The sequence below is a fragment of the Mercenaria mercenaria genome, chromosome 18 (genome assembly GCF_021730395.1).
Source record: "Mercenaria mercenaria strain notata chromosome 18, MADL_Memer_1, whole genome shotgun sequence".
Classification (NCBI taxonomy): Eukaryota; Metazoa; Mollusca; class Bivalvia; order Venerida; family Veneridae; genus Mercenaria; species Mercenaria mercenaria.
In genome coordinates this window covers 1,365,799-1,386,143 of record NC_069378.1, presented here as the reverse complement: position 1 = coordinate 1,386,143, position 20,345 = coordinate 1,365,799, and the positions used below count along the sequence as shown (strand labels likewise).

At 35.7% G+C, this 20,345-nt stretch overlaps 1 protein-coding gene across 1 annotated transcript; it reads right to left on the bottom strand.

The window, feature by feature from the left end:
• Nucleotides 1-17,420: 17,420 nt before the first annotated feature.
• LOC123552592 (toll-like receptor 2) lies at nt 17,421-19,043 on the bottom strand. Its single transcript, XM_053529632.1, has one exon. It carries the CDS (start codon nt 18,345-18,347, stop codon nt 17,640-17,642), a length of 708 nt encoding a protein of 235 aa, XP_053385607.1. The 5' UTR covers nt 18,348-19,043; the 3' UTR covers nt 17,421-17,639.
• Between the last annotated feature and the right edge of the window lie 1,302 nt (nt 19,044-20,345).

Genomic DNA, 20,345 nt, shown 5'->3' with positions numbered 1-20,345 from the left:
ACTGTTCCTCTAGGATCAGGAGTGATTTACCACTTATCTGGTATCAGCCTTGTTTACCGGTCCCTTGTATCAACTTTGATTTACCGATCATCTGGAATCAGTTGTGATTTGCTGCTCATTTTGAATCAGTTTTGTTTACCGATCATCTGGGATCAGCTTTGATTTCCCGATCATCTGGTATCAAGTTTGAATTCCCGCTCATCTAGGATCAGCCTTTTTACCGTTCATCTGGGATAGTTTTCATTTCCCGATCATTTAGTATCAACTTTGATTTCCTGCGCATCTGGAATTAGCTTTGATTTGACGCTCATCTGGGATCAGTTTTGATTAACCGTTAATTTGGAATCAGCTTTGATGTACCGCGCATCTGCTATCAACTTTGTTTACCTCTCCACTTTTCCGGAATCAGATTCGATTTGCCGCTTCTCTGGAATCAACTTTTGCCACACATCTTGGATCATCTTTGCACTCATCTGCGATCAGCATTGTGTTGCCGCTCATCTGGGAACAGCTTTGATTTGCCGCTCATATGGGATTTGATACTAATCTGGGAACAGCTTTGATTTGTCGCTCATATGGGATTTGACGCTCATCTGGGAACAGCGTTGATTTGTCGCTCATATGGGATTTGAGGCTCATCTGGGAACAGCTTTGATTTGTCGCTCATATGGGATTTGACGCTCATCTGGGAACAGCTTTGATTTGCCGCTCATATGGGATTTGACGCTCATCTGGGAACAGCTTTGATTTGACGCTCATCTGGGAACAGCTTTGATTTACTACTCAACTGGAATCAGCTTTGGTTTACTGTTAATCTTTATCACTTCACTAGATACCTACTGTTTAAAACGTTAATGCAAATGAATATGCTTTTGGCAAAACTTCTTCTCCTTGTCGGCGTGTTTCAAGAACTATCTGGAAGTATAACCAATCTGAAAGTCACGGAGACAATTCAAATCACTGCGTACTAGGAGAAACACTTGATTGCTCAAACCAAGCTCTGTCTTATATACCAAGGAACAATGACTCTTTTCAAGTTTTGATTTTCAGTTACAACCTTTTAGTTAATGTCACTGCTGAAACATTTGAAAACATCAGCAAACCAGAGAATCTTACAAATCTGGAACTGGACCATAACAGAATTAAGAACATATCATCAAATGCTTTAATGATTTTCAAAAATCTTGAAATTTTATATTTGTCGAACATACCAGTTTATTACTACGATCTGAAACATCTTTTAGGTGCTATTTGCCAACTGAAATTTCTGAAACAATTGAGAATAAGTGGCATACCTACCATAAAAATACAAAAAGGCATGTTTTCATTAATGAGTGTAAATCGTATAGAGCAGTTAGATGTAAACTCATGTAACATGAAGACACTTAATATGGAAATATTCAGTGCATTTGATAAACTGGAAGGACTTCGTCTTCAAAACAATCAAATCAAAATACTAGAACTATCAAAGCTATGACATCTGCGGTCTTTATATCTACAAGGTAACAAGTTAGCAACGTTCCCAAACGTTTCTATTAATAGAAACGAGACAGACTGTTATTTCCTTATGCTCAATACACTCGACATTTGCATAAATCTTATTGATCGCGGCTATGAATAGGACAAGTATATGCGCGCTGGGGAAAATATTTCATGATGGACCTGTGAATTCTTTACTTGTGGGTGAAACAGGTCCCATAAGCGTAAATATGACTAGCTTCTACTGATTATAAAACATACCGTACGATTTGTTGTGAATTAACTGTTGTTGTACTTTAAGTAGTTCAACCGCCACCCTTGTTTAAGAGCAACATTTAAAAAAACACGTTTTTTTTTCATCCTCAAGTAATATGTAAGTAGACTCGCCCACTTTAATCAATCTAGACGCATAATCTAACTTTATACATAGAGCGCTTACTTCACCCGATTTACATTCGGAACATTTTCACGCGTTTCGGGCTTTATCGTATGTTTAACATGGGATTTTTGAACCGTCCAAAGATGTTGGAAATGTTTGTCTCATTGTTTATTTTTTTTAATAAAAATGCTACTGCTTTCATTGTCTACCACTTTTTTTCCACCCTTACCTGAAAAAACAGTAATGAGTTTGTACACTGTTCAGACAATTGTGCTTTGTTGAAATTTAACCAAACACAAGTTTACCTGCAGAAAGCATGATATGTCACCATGCGCGGATCCAGAGGGGGGGGGAGGGGGACCGGGGGTGGTGGAAAATCTTTAAAAAAGGAAAGAAGACAAGAAGGAAAGAAAATGTTTTTCGAAAAAGGCAACATTAGGACTGCATGTAAAGTATATGCGGCTGCTGCTACATACGACCCCGACATAATTCATATTATTTATCTAAAAGAAACTAAGAATTTTACCTTCAAGAAAGCTTGATTTTATCATTTTCCCAAATTTAACAGGTTAGTCCATAAAACTGTCCCAGAATGCAAAAAATGAAGTGCTAAATTTCAAATTTCCAGGGTGCGGGGGCAGGGGATCGGACCCCCTCTGAGAAAATTGGCTTTGTCCGTGCATGGACACTATACCTGTCCAGTACTAGACATTATGGTAAAGGCTTCTTTCCTGCACAAATGACAATTTCGCAACTTCTTTCCGGTTTTTACAAATTTCTGGCCGCGATAAACCATTTGACTTGTAAGAGAAGTTGGTTTAGAAGATCTTGTCTGTATGCGAAAGATAACTCGATTAATGCTTGGCGGGAATCCTATAGAAATATTGCACAATAACATGTTATCAAAGTTACCAGTTATATTCTATTTGAATTTGAGATATATTGATGGATATACGTTTGAAATAGAACCATTTGCCTTGCAGTCGTGGTCACTTACTCAGCTGTATATAGGCCATCACGGACAATCGCGTTATGTTTTCAAATCATTAAATGACACATTCAAATTAATACCAAAGCTAAACATACTTTACATAGCTTATATCAATATGGCGGATCTGACTGGACAAATGTTATCTAATCTCTTTTATCCTTTAAAAACCCTTTTGCGTTTCGCATGTGTAAGCCGAAAATTTCTCAAGATCAGAAGTTTATACTGAAATCAATGGAACGTTTAGAAATACTTGATTTAAATACAAATTTGATAACATCACTTACCGATGAAACCTTTAAAAACAACAGGCACCTTAGATATCTTCATTTGAGATACAACCAACTTGGACATGTGCCAGAATCGGCGTTTCATACCGCTTTTTTTAAATAAAATACATTACTTGGATTTCAGCGGAAACCCGTTTGTATGTGACTGCAATATTGAGTGGTTCATTAATTGGTTGAAGAAAGTGCATTCGAAAATAACGATACAGAATTACCTAGACAGTTATAAATGTAAAGGTCCTACCGATAAGGTGAACCTATTACTGTCAAATGTAGACTTTTCTTACAGAGAATGTCATCCGTGGAGTACCTGGGTCTGGGTGACTGTTATTGCATCTCCTTGTGTCGTTTGTTTTTGTTTGTTTTGGGTTTAACGCCGTTTTTCAACAGTATTTCAGTTATGTAACGGCGGGCAGTTAACCTAACCAGTATTCCTGGATTCTGTACCAGTACAAACCTGTTCTCCGCAAGTAACTGCCAACTTCCCCACATGAATCAGCGGTGGAGGACTAATGATTTCAGACACAATGTCGTTTATCAAATAGTCACGGAGAACATACGCCCCGCCCGAGGATCGAACTCGCGACCCCGAGATCCGTAGACCAACGCTCTTACCTACTGAGCTAAGCGGGCGGGCTCCTTGTGTCGTTGTCATAGCATTAGTCAATCTGATTAAAGTACTTGATCTTCTAAACGAAGATCTGAGAACGACCCATTCACATTTGTCTTCTGTATATTTTGGATTTCCAGTATTGCTATTTTTATTTTCGCAAATCTATTTTTATTCTAACCAATCAGACAACTTGTTTGAATGTCAAAGAGTAAGAAAAATTTGAAGTCAATCCAGGGCTCGAACCTGGGACCTCTCGCTTACAGAGCAAGTGCCCTACCGGCTGAGCTAACCGGCTATCTGACATCTTTCGACATAAAAATTGTAGATATCAAAAGCCAAGGCTTTATAAAGCTTGCAGAAATTTGTAAGTTAGCTTTTGATTGGCTAGCGGAAGGGTTCTCAGAACGAGGCTATCAATAGCTCGTTGTCAGATCCTATGCGTAGCGTAATAGGATATGTACTTTAGTCAGATTGTAGCATAAGTTACATGGATTGTGTACAGAAATAGGTGGAATTTAAAACACTTCATCTATCTGCTACGAAAGAAAAGAAACTATGAAGCCATCGAGGGACGCAACTTCGTTTATAATGCCTTTGTTGCTTACGAAGCCGGGGATTCTATGTGGATACGTCGCAGGCAACTTCCCATTCTTGGGGAGGAAATGGGACTAAAATTGTGTGTTCACGAACGCGACTTTCGATCAGGTGTGTTCATTAATGACAATATTGTCGAACATATGGATTCCAGTGAGAAGATCATTTGGTTGTTACCGATAAATTTGCAAGAAGTGAATGGTGCATGTTTGAATTAAAAATTGCACACTCAAAACTTATCAAAGAATCAACGGAGGTAGTTGCAATTCAGTTGGAGAAAATAGATGCAAAGAACACGGATCACTCTTTAAAAGTGCTATTTAACACAACAACATATATAGAATGGACGGAAGACATAGCAGGTCAGGAGCTTTTCTGAACAAAACTTTAGGACGCTGTCAGGAAATAGTTTCGTGTCTCATATGCGATTGCCATTTTTAAAGTCTTTAAACACTGCATGAAAATCTAGGTAAATTGTTTCAATTGTTACAGTAAAACGTTGTTTACATTTCCGTTTGGTTTACAACTTGTAACAATAAAAGACAGTGCTTACAAATATTAAAGAAACGAAAGAAGGCCTATCATTAATGATTTACAGGTTTATACAAGAATAAATAATAACCAGCATTTTATTCAATTTTCATGATGTAATTGTTACACCAAGATCAGCATATGTTAAAAGAAGAAAGGCATGAGGTTATTTTCCAAATGCCATAACGTTTATCTCTCCCTCGGCAAACATGCATGATTACGTGATTCCAGAGTGATTCAACGAAAAGTTGTAAAATTGAAACAAACAATCTTGAAGTGAGAAATATCATGTCATGTCAACACTTGAATGGCTTCGTTTACTCGTTTAATTGAACCTTTTTGCTAAATTTCATTCTTTAATGAATTCATTTAAAAAATGCAGTATATTTAGTGATACAATACGTAAATTTTGACAAAATCAACGTGACTTCTTAAATTTTCTGAAGTTTAGATTTTCTCTAAAGGGCGTAGAAACTGGGGCGACAGGGGCGGCGTGGAGCGGAGAAATGCCGAAAATCTTTGAAAAGTCTAGAAAATATAATAGGGAATAGATACAGCTGTCTTCCCTTGCTAATTGTCAAAATATCATGGAGGGCATCGACGACTGATATGTACACAGAATTTTGTCATGGTCATATCGCTGACACCTTGCTTGATGACCTTGATGACAGGGTTTTGTACAAAGTCGATAATCCGCGATGACCAAGGTTGCTATATTTTCACGATTTGCAGACTCGGATTATAGGCGATACAATAATTAATGAAAGTTAATTGTTTTTATTGTTTATTGACAAAAAAAAGAAAAAAAAAATTCTACCGTAAAAAGTAAGTGTCTTGAGTAAGACACAAACTCATATCGGCATCTTTAGATGTCTTTTAACATTGACAAAATATATTAAATAAAATATTTTTGGTAAACATATTGTTTGAAATACCAAAGAAACCAATCATAAAGATTAACTAAAACGCACCAAATGTAGAAAAATTCTCTGGCTGTATGCAAAATTTTTCCGGGGCCGCTCTGGAAGAAAATTCTGAACAACTTTACTATTGATTATTTTGTCTTATTTGAAATGTAACACAAGTAAAAATCCAAACTTATGAATAAGTGTAGCAGGTCAGGTATAAACGTTTCAAACGAATTTATACAGTGACCAAACCAGGCGGACCGCCTTTAATATATTTAAAATCTTAAATTTAGAGGCACGAGAACAGGAAAAATTATTGTAATTATGTTAAAAATTTTCACGAGCAATTTGTCAACTTTTTTAAATATAAGAAGACATGACGATGACGGCAAATGTAGTTTTAATACAATAATATTAATAACAATAACAACAACAACAATAATTGTTCCCAATGTGACCTTTTGATAAAAAACAACAGTTGTTAAAACACAAAAAAAAATCTACTAAACAATAATAGAGGGCTATATAAATTTTGCCAAGAATGCTTCTCCAAATTTCCTTACTGCAGTAATTGAAAGTAGTCTTCTTGAACATTTCGGCTTGAGTGGTTCCATTACCCCGCTATAACAGCTTAAGGGCATTGTTTAGTCACCTCTTGGATTGGTGCCTGCCTTTTAATTTTGTCTTTAGGCAGTTTCTGTGTTACGCAGGCTCCATAACCACAGATCCCCTCTCTAACTTACTGTTTGTTTAGGCCTGCCCATTGTTTTCTCGTTTATTTTATCAGGGGAACATACGCCGCTTTTCATAGAAATGCGCTCAGTGCATCATTGGAGGTTTCATGTGCAACGCAAAATGAATACATCTGCAGATGTCTCTAAATAATATCCTGGTACTTATAACATGTGTAAATGTTGAGTTTTGCTCATCCTCGGGTTAGAGGGTGTGGCCGGTAGCTTGCAATTCCACTACCGTCCATGAACAGGCTCAATCAAACCATTCCTGCAACATTTTTGTTAATGTCGTTTTTGGGCGTCCCGTGGTTTTCCGCTTTTTTCTATTTTATTCAAATAATTGGTCTATTCAGTCAGTATAGGTGTAATGAGATGTTAACTGAACAGTTTGTTTGTTTGTTTTGGGTTTAAACGCCGTTTTTTTTTTTTGTTTTTCAACAGTATTTCAGTCATGTAACGGCGGGCAGTTAACCTAACTAGTGTTCCTGGATTCCGTACCAGTACAAACCTGTTCTCCGCAAGTAACTACCAATTTCTCCGCATGAATCAGAGGTGGAGGACTAATGATTTCAGACACAGTGTCGTTTATCAAATAGTCACGGAGATGATGGGAGAAATATGAACCATTCTCTTAAGGTGTTGTTTGATACAACCACTTATATAGAATGGACAGAGGATGTTGTAGGCCAGGAACTGTTTTGGACAAAGCTCAAGACTGTCCTAAGAAAATGATTACATTGAAAATAAATAAATAAAGAGATTGACTTGTGACAACATGTAGAATTTGTCATATTCTAATGCTTAAATACATTAGTAGTATGGCCGCTGTGATTAATACGCTTATTATATCTATATCTTTATAATCATATATTGCTTTGATCAAATTATAACAGAAAATGTAAACATGAACTAGGACTAACTAATGCTACCAATATGAGTCATTAAGAAAGGATGGTGATCTTTTTATCAAATCGATCACAGAAGGAGAATGGTTTTCGATATTGAAATTTTATTTCATACGAACATATACCTGTTACGACCAACGTAATCATCGACGTGCAGAAAAGGTCTTTATATGGTTCAAGTTTAATTAGTGATAAATTCGAGAATGCTTTTATTATGCTTGGTCGCGTTCTATGCTTCCAACGGATTTTCTTTAGGTTTTATTTGGCAAAGAGTGGCTTGCTTAATATCAGGTAGTCATAGATGGTATAAGCTGTTTACTGTGTAATAGTGAGTCTATCAAATACCATTACAATATTACTGTCAATTGTTTTCCTTTTATCCTTAAGAATTTGAAATAAAATCCATGATAAGAGGATAATTTAGAAGAAAACAAAGAGAAAAAAACAGAAACTAAACATGACTAAGAAAAATATGTTGTTACCAAGCAGTTCTTTGAAACTCCCTACATACAAAAACAGACTCCATCAAACAGTGTCTGTAATTATTTTGCTTAGGATCCACTCTGTTCAATTAACAACCCGCCCGCTTAGCTCAGTAGGTAGAGTGTTGGTCTACGGAACGCGGGGTCGTGAGTTCAGAATCCAGGAACACTGGTTAGGTTAACTGCCCGCCGTTACATGACTGAAATACTGTTGAAAAAACGGCGTTAAACCCAAAACAAACAAACAAACTGTTCAGTTAACATCTCATTACACCTATACTGACTGAATAGACCAATTATTTGAATAAAATAGAAAAAAGTGGAAAACCACGGGCCGCCCAAAAACGACACTAACAAAAATGTTGCAGGAATGGTTTGATTGAGCCTGTTCATGGACGGTAGTGGAATTGGAAGCTACCGACCACACCCTCTAACCCGAGGATGAGCAAAACTCAACATTTACACATGTTATAAATACCAGGATATTATTTAGAGACATCTGCAGATGTATTCATTTTGCGTTGCACATGAAACCTCCAATGATGCACTGAGCGCATTTCTATGAAAAGCGGCGTATGGTCCCCTGATAAAATAAAGGCATTGCTCTAAACGAGAAAACAATGGGCAGAACTAAACAAACAGTAAGTTAGAGAGGGGATCTGTGGTTATGGAGCCTGCGTAACACAGAAACTGCCTAAAGACAAAATTAAAAGGCAGGCACCAATCCAAGAGGTGACTAAACAATGCCCTTAAGCTGTTATAGCGGGGTAATGGAACCACTCAAGCCGAAATGTTCAAGAAGACTACTTTCAATTACTGCAGTAAGGAAATTTGGAGAAGCATTCTTGGCAAAATTTATATAGCCCTCTATTATTGTTTAGTAGATTTTTTTTGTGTTTTAACAACTGTTGTTTTTATCAAAAGGTCACATTGGGAACAATTATTGTTGTTGTTGTTATTGTTATTAATATTATTGTATTAAAACTACATTTGCCGTCATCGTCATGTCTTCTTATATTTAAAAAAGTTGACAAATTGCTCGTGAAAATTTTTAACATAATTACAATAATTTTTCCTGTTCTCGTGCCTCTAAATTTAAGATTTTAAATCTATTAAAGGCGGTCCGCCTGGTTTGGTCACTGTATAAATTCGTTTGAAACGTTTATACCTGACCTGCTACACTAATTCATAAGTTTGGATTTTTACTTGTGTTTCATTTCAAATAAGACAAAATAATCAATAGTAAAGTTTTTCAGAATTTTCTTCCAGAGCGGCCTCGGAAAAATTTTGCATACAGCCAGAGATTTTTTCTACATTTGGTGCGTTTTAGTTAATCTTTATGATTGGTTTCTTTGGTATTTCAAACAATATGTTTACCAACATATTTTATTTAATATATTTTGTCAATGTTAAAAGACATCTAAAGATGCCGATATGAGTTTGTGTCTTACTCAAGATACTTACTTTTTACGGTAGAATTTGTTCTTTTTGTCAATAAACAATAAAAAACAATTAACTTTCATTAATTAATGTATCGTCTATAATCCGAGTCTGCAAATCGTGAAAATATAGCAACCTTGGTCATCGCGGATTATCGACTTTGTACAAAACCCTGTCATCAAGGTCATCAAGCAAGGTGTCAGCGATATGACCATGACAAAATTCTGTGTACATATCAGTCGCCGATGCCCTCCATGATATTTTGACAATTAACAGGGAAAACAGCTGTATCTATTCCTAGTCATACTTTCTAGCCTTTTCAAAGATTTTCGGCATTTCTCCGCTCCACGCCGCCCCTGTCGCCCCAGCTTCTACGCCCTTTAGAGAAAATTTAAACTTCAGAAAGTTTAAGAAGTCACGTTGATTTTGTCAAAGTTACCAATTGTATCACTAAATATAGTGTATTTTTTAAATGAATTCATTAAAGAATGAAATTTAGCAAAACAGTTGAATTAAACGAGTAAACGAAGCCATTCAAGTGTTGACATGACATGATATTTCTCACTTCAAGATTTTTTGTTTCAATTTTACAACCTTTCGTTGAACCACTCTGGAATCACGTAATCATGCATGTTTACCGAGGGAGAGATTAACGTTATGGCATTTAAAAAATAACCTCATGCCTTTCTTCTTTTAACATATGCTGATCTTGGTGTAACAATTACATCATGAAAATTGAATAAAATGCTGGTTATTATTTATTCTTGTATAAACCTGTAAATCATTAATGATAGTCCTTCATTCTAACATGGCTTAACTTTGCCAGTTAAACAAAGAAGGAAGTCAATCATTGTATATTCTTTGATAAACAACGGTTGACGCGCGGACCTGTATGAGAACATTACGACTTCAATTATGACGTCAAATAGCCGCCTGACGTCCAGTGTATTAATACTCGGTTGAATGAAGTTAAGCATACTTTTAATCATCATGTTTTAAAGAGCATGTCAGAAGGGAATAAAATAATTATGATCTTATGGTTTATTGTATTACTAACCATGGTTCAAAGTTCAGTTTCATGAAGATCTAACCACTCAGAGGCTAGTGCCATTGTGGTTCAATTTCTGCACATGTCAACTCTATTTGTGGTACAGGAAAAAAAACGCAAAGGCCTTCTTTGGTTTCTTTAATATTTGTAAGCACTGTTTTTTATTGTTACAAGTTGTAAACCAAACAGAAATGTAAACAACGTTTTACTGTTACCATTGAAACAATTTACCTAGATTTTCATGCAGTGTTTAAAGACTTTAAAAATGGCAATCGCATATGAGACACAAAACTATTTCCTGACAGCGTCCTTAAGTTTTGTCCAGAAAAGCTCCTGACCTGCTATGTCTTCCGTCCATTCTATATATGTTGATGTGTTAAATAGCACTTTTAAAGAATGATTCGTGTTCTTGGCATCTAATTTCTCCAACTGAATTGCAACTACCTCCGTTGATTCTTTGATAAGTTTTGAGTGTGCAATATTTAATTCAAACATGCACCATTCACTTCTTGCAAATGCATTGGTAACAACCAAAATGATCTTCTCACTGGAATCCATATGTTCGACAATATTGTCATTAATGAACACACCTGCTTGAAAGTCGCGTTCGTGAACACACAATTTTAGTCCCATTTCCTCCTCAAGAATGGGAAGTTGCCTGCGACGTATCCACACAGAATCCCCGGCTTCGTAAGCAACAAAGGCATTATAAATGAAGTTGCGTCCCTCAATGGCTTCATAGTTTCTTTACTTTCGTAGCAGATAGATGAAGTGTTTTAAATTTCACCTATTTCTGTACACAATATCAATGTAACTAATACTACAATCTGACTAAAGTACATATCCTATTACGCTACGCATAGGATCTGACAACGAGCTATTGATAGCCTCGTTCTGAGAACCCTTCCGCTAGCCAATCAAAAGCTAACTTACAAATTCTGCAAGCTTTAAAAAGCCTTGGCTTTTGATATCTACAATTTTTATGTCGAAAGATGTCAGATAGCCGGTTAGCTCAGCCAGTAGGGCACTTGCTCTGTAAGCGAGAGGTCCCAGGTTCGAGCCCTGGATTGACTTCAAATTTTTCTTACTCTTTGACATTCGAACAAGTTGTCTGATTGGTTAGAATAAAAATAGATTTGCGAAAATAAAAATAGCAATACTGGAGATCCAAAATATACAGAAGACGAATGTGAATGGGTCGTTCTCAGATCTTCGTTTAGAAGATCAAGTACTTTAATCAGATTGACTAATGCTATGACAACGACACAAGGAGATGCAACAACAGCCACCCAGACACAGGTACTCCACGGATGACATTCTCTGTAAGAAAAGTCTACATTTGACAGTAATAGGTTCACCTTATCGGTAGGACCTTTACATTTATAACTGTCTAGGTAATTCTGTATCGTTATTTTCGAATGCACTTTCTTCAACCAATTAATGAACCACTCAATATTGCAGTCACATACAAACGGGTTTCCGCTGAAATCCAAGTAATGTATTTTATTTAAAAAAGCGGTAGGAAACGCCGATTCTGGCACATGTCCAAGTTGGTTGTATCTCAAATGAAGATATCTAAGGTGCTTGTTGTCTTTTAAAGTTTCATCGGTAAGTGATGTTATCAAATTTGTATTTAAATCAAGTATTTCTAAACGTTCCATTGATTTCAGTATAAACTTCTGATCTTGAGAAATTTTCGGCTTACACATGCGAAACGCAAAAGGGTTTTTAAAGGATAAAAGAGATTAGATAACATTTGTCCAGTCAGATCCGCCATATTGATATAAGCCATGTCAAGTATTTTTAGCTTTGGTATTAATTTGAATGTGTCATTTAATGATTTGAAAACATAACGCGATTGTCCGTGATGACCTATATACAGCTGAGTAAGTGACCGCGACTGCAAGGCAAATGGTTCTATTTCAAACGTATATCCATCAATATATCTCAAATTCAAATATAATATAACTGGTAACTTTGATAACATGTTATTGTGCAATATTTCTATAGGATTCCCGCCAAGCATTAATCGAGTTATCTTTCGCATACAGACAAGATCTTCTAAACCAACTTATCTTGTAAGATTTATGCGAATGTCGAGTGTATTGAGCATAGGGAAATAACAATCTGTCTCGTTTATATTTATAGAAAAGTTTGGGAACGTTGCTAACTTGTTACCTTGTAGATATAAAGACCGCAGATGTCTTAGCTTTGATAGTTCTAGTATTTTGATTTGATTGTTTTGAAGACGAAGTCCTTCCAGTTTATCAAATGCACTGAATATTTCCATATTAAGTGTCTTCATGTTACATGAGTTTACATCTAACTGCTCTATACGATTTACACTCATTAATGAAAACAAGCCTTTTTGTATTGTTATGGTAGGTATGCCACTTATTCTCAATTGTTTCAGAAATTTCAGTTGGCAAATAGCACCTAAAAGATGTTTCAGATCGTAGTAATCAACTGGGGTGTTCGACAAATATAAGATTTCAAGATTTTTGAAAATCTTTAAAGCATTTGATGATATGTTCTTAATTCTGTTATGGTCCTGTTCCAGATTTGTAAGATTCTCTGGTTTGCTGATGTTTTCAAATGTTTCAGCAGTGACATTAACTAAAAGGTTGTAACTGAAAATCAAAACTTGAAAAGAGTCATTGTTCCTTGGTATATAAAACAAAGCTTGGTTTGAGCAATTAAGAGACAATCCTTTATGTGTTTCTCCTAGTACGCAGTGATTTGTATTGTCTCCGTGACTTTTCAGATTGGTTATACTTCCAGATAGTTCTTGAAACACGTCGACAAGGAGAAGAAGTTTTGCCAAAAGCATATTCATTTTCATTAACGTTTTAAACACAAGGTATCTAGTGAAGTGATAAAGATTAACAGTAAACCAAAGCTGATTCCAGTTGAGTAGTAAATCAAAGCTGTTCCCAGATGAGCGTCAAATCCCATATGAGCGACAAATCAAAGCTGTTCCCAGATGAGCGTCAAATCCCATATGAGCGGCAAATCAAAGCTGTTCCCAGATGAGCGTCAAATCCAATATGAGCGACAAATCAAAGCTGTTCCCAGATGAGCGTCAAATCCCATATGAGCGACAAATCAAAGCTGTTCCCAGATTAGTATCAAATCCCATATGAGCGGCAAATCAAAGCTGTTCCCAGATGAGCGGCAACACAATGCTGATCGCAGATGAGTGCAAAGATGATCCAAGATGTGTGGCAAAAGTTGATTCCAGAGAAGCGGCAAATCAAAGCTGATTCCGGAAAAGTGGCAACTAAGCTGATCCCTGATGAGTGTCAAATCAAAGCTGGCCCCAGATTATCGGTGATATCAAAGTTGATCCCAGATGATCGGGAAATCAATTTGATCCCAGAGGAGCGGTAAACAAAATTGATAGCAGATGAGCGGTACATCAAAGCTGATTCCAAATTAACGGTTAATCAAAACTGATCCCAGATGAGCGTCAAATCAAAGCTGATTCCAGATGCGTAGGAAATCAAAGTTGATACTAAATGATCGGGAAATGAAAGCTATCCCAGATGAGCGGTAAAAAGGCTGATCCTAGATGAGCGGGAATTCAAACTTGATACCAGATGATCGGGAAATCAAAGCTGATCCCAGATGATCGGTAAACAAAGCTGATTCAAAATGAGCAGCAAATCACAACTGATTCCAGATGATCGGTAAATCAAAGTTGATACCAGAGGACCGGTAAACAAGGCTGATACCAGATAAGTGGTAAATCACTCCTGATCCTAGATGAACAGTTAATCAAAGCTGATCCCAGATGAGCGTCCTCTGAAAGATATAAGTTGTTTATATTTAATTTGGACAAATGAATAATTACGATTTTGGAACATTCATATTTCTGTAGAAACAATTTTCATTGCTTATCAACATTTGCCATCATTATGGCCTTTAGCCAGTCTTTATACCATTGCCATAAATCACCTTATTCGGAACATATGAAAATAATAGTCCTTATTTATAATAGGCCGGTACTTTAATCACCTGATCTTCCGTTTTTCACTCGATTAACATAAAAATGTTACTGTTTTTTCTCAGAGTTCGGTTTTAAGTGATAATTATACAAAGTAGACTCGAAATTTTACGTTACTATTTAAATTTATCATTGAGTTATGTGTAAAATATAAAGGGCTGACCATATGTCAAGAAAATGAGAGCAACGGAACGCAATGATCTTGACTGCATGACAACTTTTTGAGACTGTCTTACATAATAACAGCCACTAGTATATCGGAAATTTAAAATACAATTTATCGTTTATGTCATGGAAACAAACTGCCGATAATCCCGCTTTTCCTGTAACAATTTACATTCTTCAGTATCATTAAAATACCATTTTTCTTCCTCCGGTGCGTTTAACATTTACAGGAATGACTGTATTATACAAAAGATCTGTCTTCAAAGGGATTGTATTTGACTAAAACGGTATGAGTAATGAAGAAAAGCGCCTTTATTGTCCGCAAGGAACTTATTTTATTTAGCAGTGATTAATTTTCAAGTAGTTTCAGTAACAAAAAGATAAGGTAAGATACGATAAGATAAGATCAAAGCAGATAAGTTTTATTCTAAGTCGGAAATATAATCTGAGAAGCAGATCCTTCGGAAGCATCGAGGACAAGGCAAACAGTGAGCAGTAATGGAAAATGCAACACTGCCCACGCCCCCTAGCACCTGTCCTTCGAATCTAAATGAGTTGGAATCAATGATCCCGAAGGACAAGAACATATAACAAGACTGAGATGAAGACATACAACGATAAAACATGGCTCTGAATGAGCTTTTAAACGTCAACTATCTGTAAATGTGAATGGCAGGGCGTCACTTTGAGTAACACTGGATAATATATTCTTTCAGAGTCATTTTCGCATAAGCTACACATGTTTTTGTTGAATTACCCAATTCTCAGATTACGAAATAGAATATGTAAAATTTGATGGGACATTTTAACAGATTAACCTATAATACAAAAGTTACAAAATTTGCTTTTTAATAAGTAACAAATGCAAATATTTTTTAATCATATTTAAGGTAAAATCTGTCCTCGGGTTAGATTGCTCTGTGACTGCACTTATAGAGATTGATAAGGCGCCTTAAATGGATGCCTCCGTAATATATATAACGCCTTTGAGCGTGTTTATTAGTTTTTAGTGAGAAATTGTGGACTTTCTTTATCGTCTATGAAATTATGTTTTTTACGTAATGAATAATCTCTCTATTCTCTGCTAGGGCAACCATAAATGATAATTTTTCTTCTTCTGTCAACTTCGACAAACAATTATATAACCTGCTGCGAGGGAATACATGTAGTATGGACACGAGAGGCTTCATACGCACACTTGTCAACAAAACTAAAATGTCTTTCCATTCTATATATACCTGCCTTTCACTACTGATTTAACATTTGTTTGCATTGGTATAATGGTTGTGAGTGACAAAAGCAAAAAGCAAAAAAGATATACATTGTCCTAACACATTTAGTCATCATCAGTGACTCTCTTAACTCTCTTCAAAATAGTAGAAAGTTAAGGAAGTTAATTCAACAATTTTCACTTACATGCGTATGTGAACCGCGCCATGAGAAAACCAACAGAGTGCTTTTGCGACCAGCATAGATCCAGAGCAGCCTGCGCATCCGCGCAGTCTGGTCAGGATCCATGCTGTTCGCTAATTTCTCTGATTGAAAGCGAACAGCATAGATCCAAACTAGACTGCACGGATGGGCAGGCTGGTCTTGATCCATGCTGGTCGCAAACGCACTATGTTGTTTTTCTCATGTTGCGGCTCATATCTTATTCAGTCCTGTCATATGATTAATAATATTATGTTAACATGTACATATAGAAGGACAAAATGAGTCATTTCAACAATCACATTTTGGAAAGTCATCAAAACTGACATGTGTATTACTCAAAAGAAATTCAGTGATTTAAGATAGAACTATTCAATACTTAGTGGTACTCGAAAGAGCAAAACAAAAACAAACGGAACCATTTCAATAAAATGATTTTATTTAATGAAAATTGTATATTCAGGAAAACATTTGTTATATTTGTGTAATTTTTATTTGTGGCATTCCATGTCTAAAACCACGAAATTAAATGATTTTACACAATATCATTTTTCTACCTTTCAAGATTGAAAATTTTAAGAAATTGTATATATCACTACCTTGACATTTGAATATGCAGATTCATATTCAAAACATTTTACTGAAAAATAACTTAACTTAATTTCATCACGGGCCATTTATCTATGAACCTCTGTTTCTCACGGTGCATTAAAACAACTGAAAGTGTATATAATGTCACTTACACAGATTTTCTCATGGAACGGCCCATGGTTTACATACGTCACTACAATGTATATATAGACAAACGATATACGACGAATACTATCCAGCACACACCAACGGCATGTACTCTCAAGCACAGAAAAACTACATATGGCGGGCAACCTCAAAGACAAACAACATACAACGAGCACCCTCCATCATAATCAGCAAAATATGACGAGGACTTTCAAATACGGACCAACAATCAGTGACAATCTCCCTCCAGCACACACAAACGGGAAATACCCTCAAGCACAGAAAAACTTTATATGGCGTGCACTCTCAAGTAAGGACAAACAACATACGACGAGCACCCTCCATCATAGATCAACAAAATATAGCGAGGATGATCAAGTACCGACCAATGATGTGACGATCACCTTCCAGCACACATCAACTACGTACGGCGAGCATATTTCAGTATAGCCAAACGAAAAAGGGCGAACATCCTCCAGCTTAGACTAACGACAGGTATTTTCCAGTACAGAAATGACAAACTGAGAACGCCCACAATTACAGACCACCGACATGTGGCGAGATACTTCGAAAACACCCCAAGAAAGAGGGTTCAATACAAGCCTGTAGCTTACTCCTCAATTCTTTAACATTTAATATATGCTTGTATGTAGTGCATATTTGGAAATAAATATTGATAAACAGCGCAATGATGAAAGAGCTTATTTTATATAAAAGTTTCTTGGAGAAGTACTAGATATTCATTACAAGCGGCATATAATCTTTAGCTAGCTTTTAAGATTAAACTTATATTCACACTCAACGGCACATTCAATTAATATTAAATATAACCATTATAACCTCAATTTGTTAAACATAAAGCGATCAATAATCTTTGCACCGGAATATTCAGTGTATATTCTAGTATGCATTCATTTCTTCAGAACATTTTTCAGTTTTTCCCAGAACAATTCTTGGCCTACAATATCCTCTGTCCATTCAATGTATGTTGTCGTATCAAATAACAATTTCAGAGAATGGTTCATATTTCTTCCGTCTATTTTCTCCAAGAGAATGAACACAAGCTCTGTTTCATCTTTGATCAGTTTTGAATGTGCCACTTTCAATTCAAACGTGCACCATCCGCTACGGGCAAAAGCATTGGTTATGACAAGAATGATTTTTGCACTCATGTCCATATTGGTGACAATGTTGTCGTTTATAAAAACGCCAGGAACAAAGTCTCTTTCGTGAATGCATAATTTTAATCCCGCTTCATCTTCAAGGATAGGCAGCAGTCTGCGACGCACCCATGCCGAATCTGTTGTCTCGTATTCAACAAAGGCATCATACACTAAGTTATGCCCTTTAATAACTTGATAGTTCCTTTTTTTCCTAACCAAATAAATATAATGTTTGAAATTCCATCTGTTTCTGTAAACTACGACCACGACAATAGCAATAACAATGACACAAGGCGGGCCGATCACAGCAAACCAGATCCATGGACTCCACGGGTGGCATTCTTTGTACGTAAAAGTTATATCCGACAGTCTTAATTTAGACTTTTCAGGCGGAAGTGAGCATGAATAACTATATGGATAACCTGGAATCACAGTCTCATTTTTGATGGTTTTCATCCAGTTGATAAACCATTCAAGATCGCAGTCACATACAAAAGGATTCTGACTAAGATCTATTGTAAGTAATTTGTTTAATAGTGAAATTGGCAGGGCTGACTCGGAAATATGTCCTATTGCATTATTTTTTAAATTGATAAAAACAAATGTGTATTTTCCCTAAACGTTTTATCACTTAACTTTGTGATTGGATTAGATCGAAGATCGATATTTTGCACATTTTTCATATGTTTCAAGATAACTTCTGGATCCTGAGAAATTTTACATGCAAAGCATTTAAAATAACGGATATCACCAAAAGGTGAAAAAAATCTTGATAATTGCTTGTTATTTACCCCAAACATACTTATAGAGACAAGCATCAAATTTCTTAGATTTGGTAAATACTTAAATGTGTCATCGAAAGACTCAAACACATCTCCGGCTGGGCTATTCAATTCGAGTTTCAGTGTGTTCAGTGATGTTGATTTGAAAGCAAGCGGTTCCACTTTTATACTGCCTGTGGGTGAAAATCTCAGCGTTAACTTGTCTAAATTTGGCAATTTTGACAGCATATTGTTTTGTAATATTTGAAGAGGATTTTGACCAAGTTCAAGAGTTTTCAATTTAGATAAACATTTGAAATTTTCTGGTTCAATTTTCTGTATTTCATTTTTGGAAATAATCAATAACTCAAGGTTTTGAATATAGCAATCGGATTCGTGTACCCCTATCAGCCGTTTTATATATAGTTCGTTAGTCGATCGTATAGTGGATTTTATTTAGTACATAAAAACATGAGGTACAAAGTTCTTGAAATATGATTTATTCATTCCAAATCCCGAAATTATCCTGAATTAATTAATACATAAAAAACTCTCTCTCTAGATGCACATTTAAAATAAATGATTCTATCTTTCTTAAATTAATTTATCCATAGTTCCAAAATAGTCCTTTGAAATTAAATAAGTTTAATAAAAATAATTATAATTTAGAATCTTAAATGCCAAAACTGAGAGACACCCATCATCTTACAGCTCTGTTCGAAAGCTGAGGCGCTCCGCAGCAAAAGCGCTGCCTAGCTAAGGTGCTCTCGACATTCTACCTCCTAAACCCACATCTCAGTCTGTCAATGAGACAAGAGTTATATAGCAAAACCGTTAAGATGATGTGTCAACTGCTGACCATTTCTCATGCCACCTTAGTGGAATTAGTATATAATATATTCTAACAAGGTATATTTAAGGAAAGCAATCCAGTAACATCTTATAATAAGGATAGATATCTGCACGTCGAATAGATACCACGGTGGAACTTGTCATGCTTTATCTAAACTTGCTGACCCTTAAATTAGTCTCGCCTTTACTATAGTCTAGCTACTTTAAAGAAAATGAATATGATTTCAAGTTTAGAAAATAGTTAAAATCAAAATCTTATTAATTACAATAACGATACAGTCATAGTATTATATTCGTCACCGTTAACGGAAAAGTCAGGGAAAAACTTAAGGGTATTGTGATCAAGGTATAAATTATGCAAATGGTAATTTTTAGACAGGATAATTTCTTCTATATGATTGTTTCTTAAAAACAGTGTTTTCAAATTGTTGATATTTTTAAATATGTCGGTTGAAACCTTTTCCATGTCGTAAAATGTAACTTCCAGAGTAAGTATTCTATTTTCTTTCGTCAAAGAAAACAAATCATTCTGAATGGTTATGGATCTAATTCCAATTATACTTAAATGAGAAAGATATCTAAAGTTAGACAAAACATCCAGGAGATGTTTTAATTCGTCATAGTGTAATGGGTTGTAAGATAAGTATAAGAATCTCAAATTTGGGAATGCAGTAAGTGCGTTCGCAGAAATGTTTTGAATATTATTATGGTCAAGTTCAAGGTCAACTAGATTACCAGGGTTGCTGATATTTCCAAATGATTCCGATGTTATGTTGATTAGATTGTTATAACTGAATACCAAATTTTAGATATTACTTTTAGTCTTTGGGATATATGTGAG

Coding starts and splice junctions, on each gene's coding strand:
- LOC123552592 (XM_053529632.1), bottom strand. CDS start 18,347: ATGAAAACCATCAAAAATGAGACTGTGATTCCAGGTTATCCATATAGT.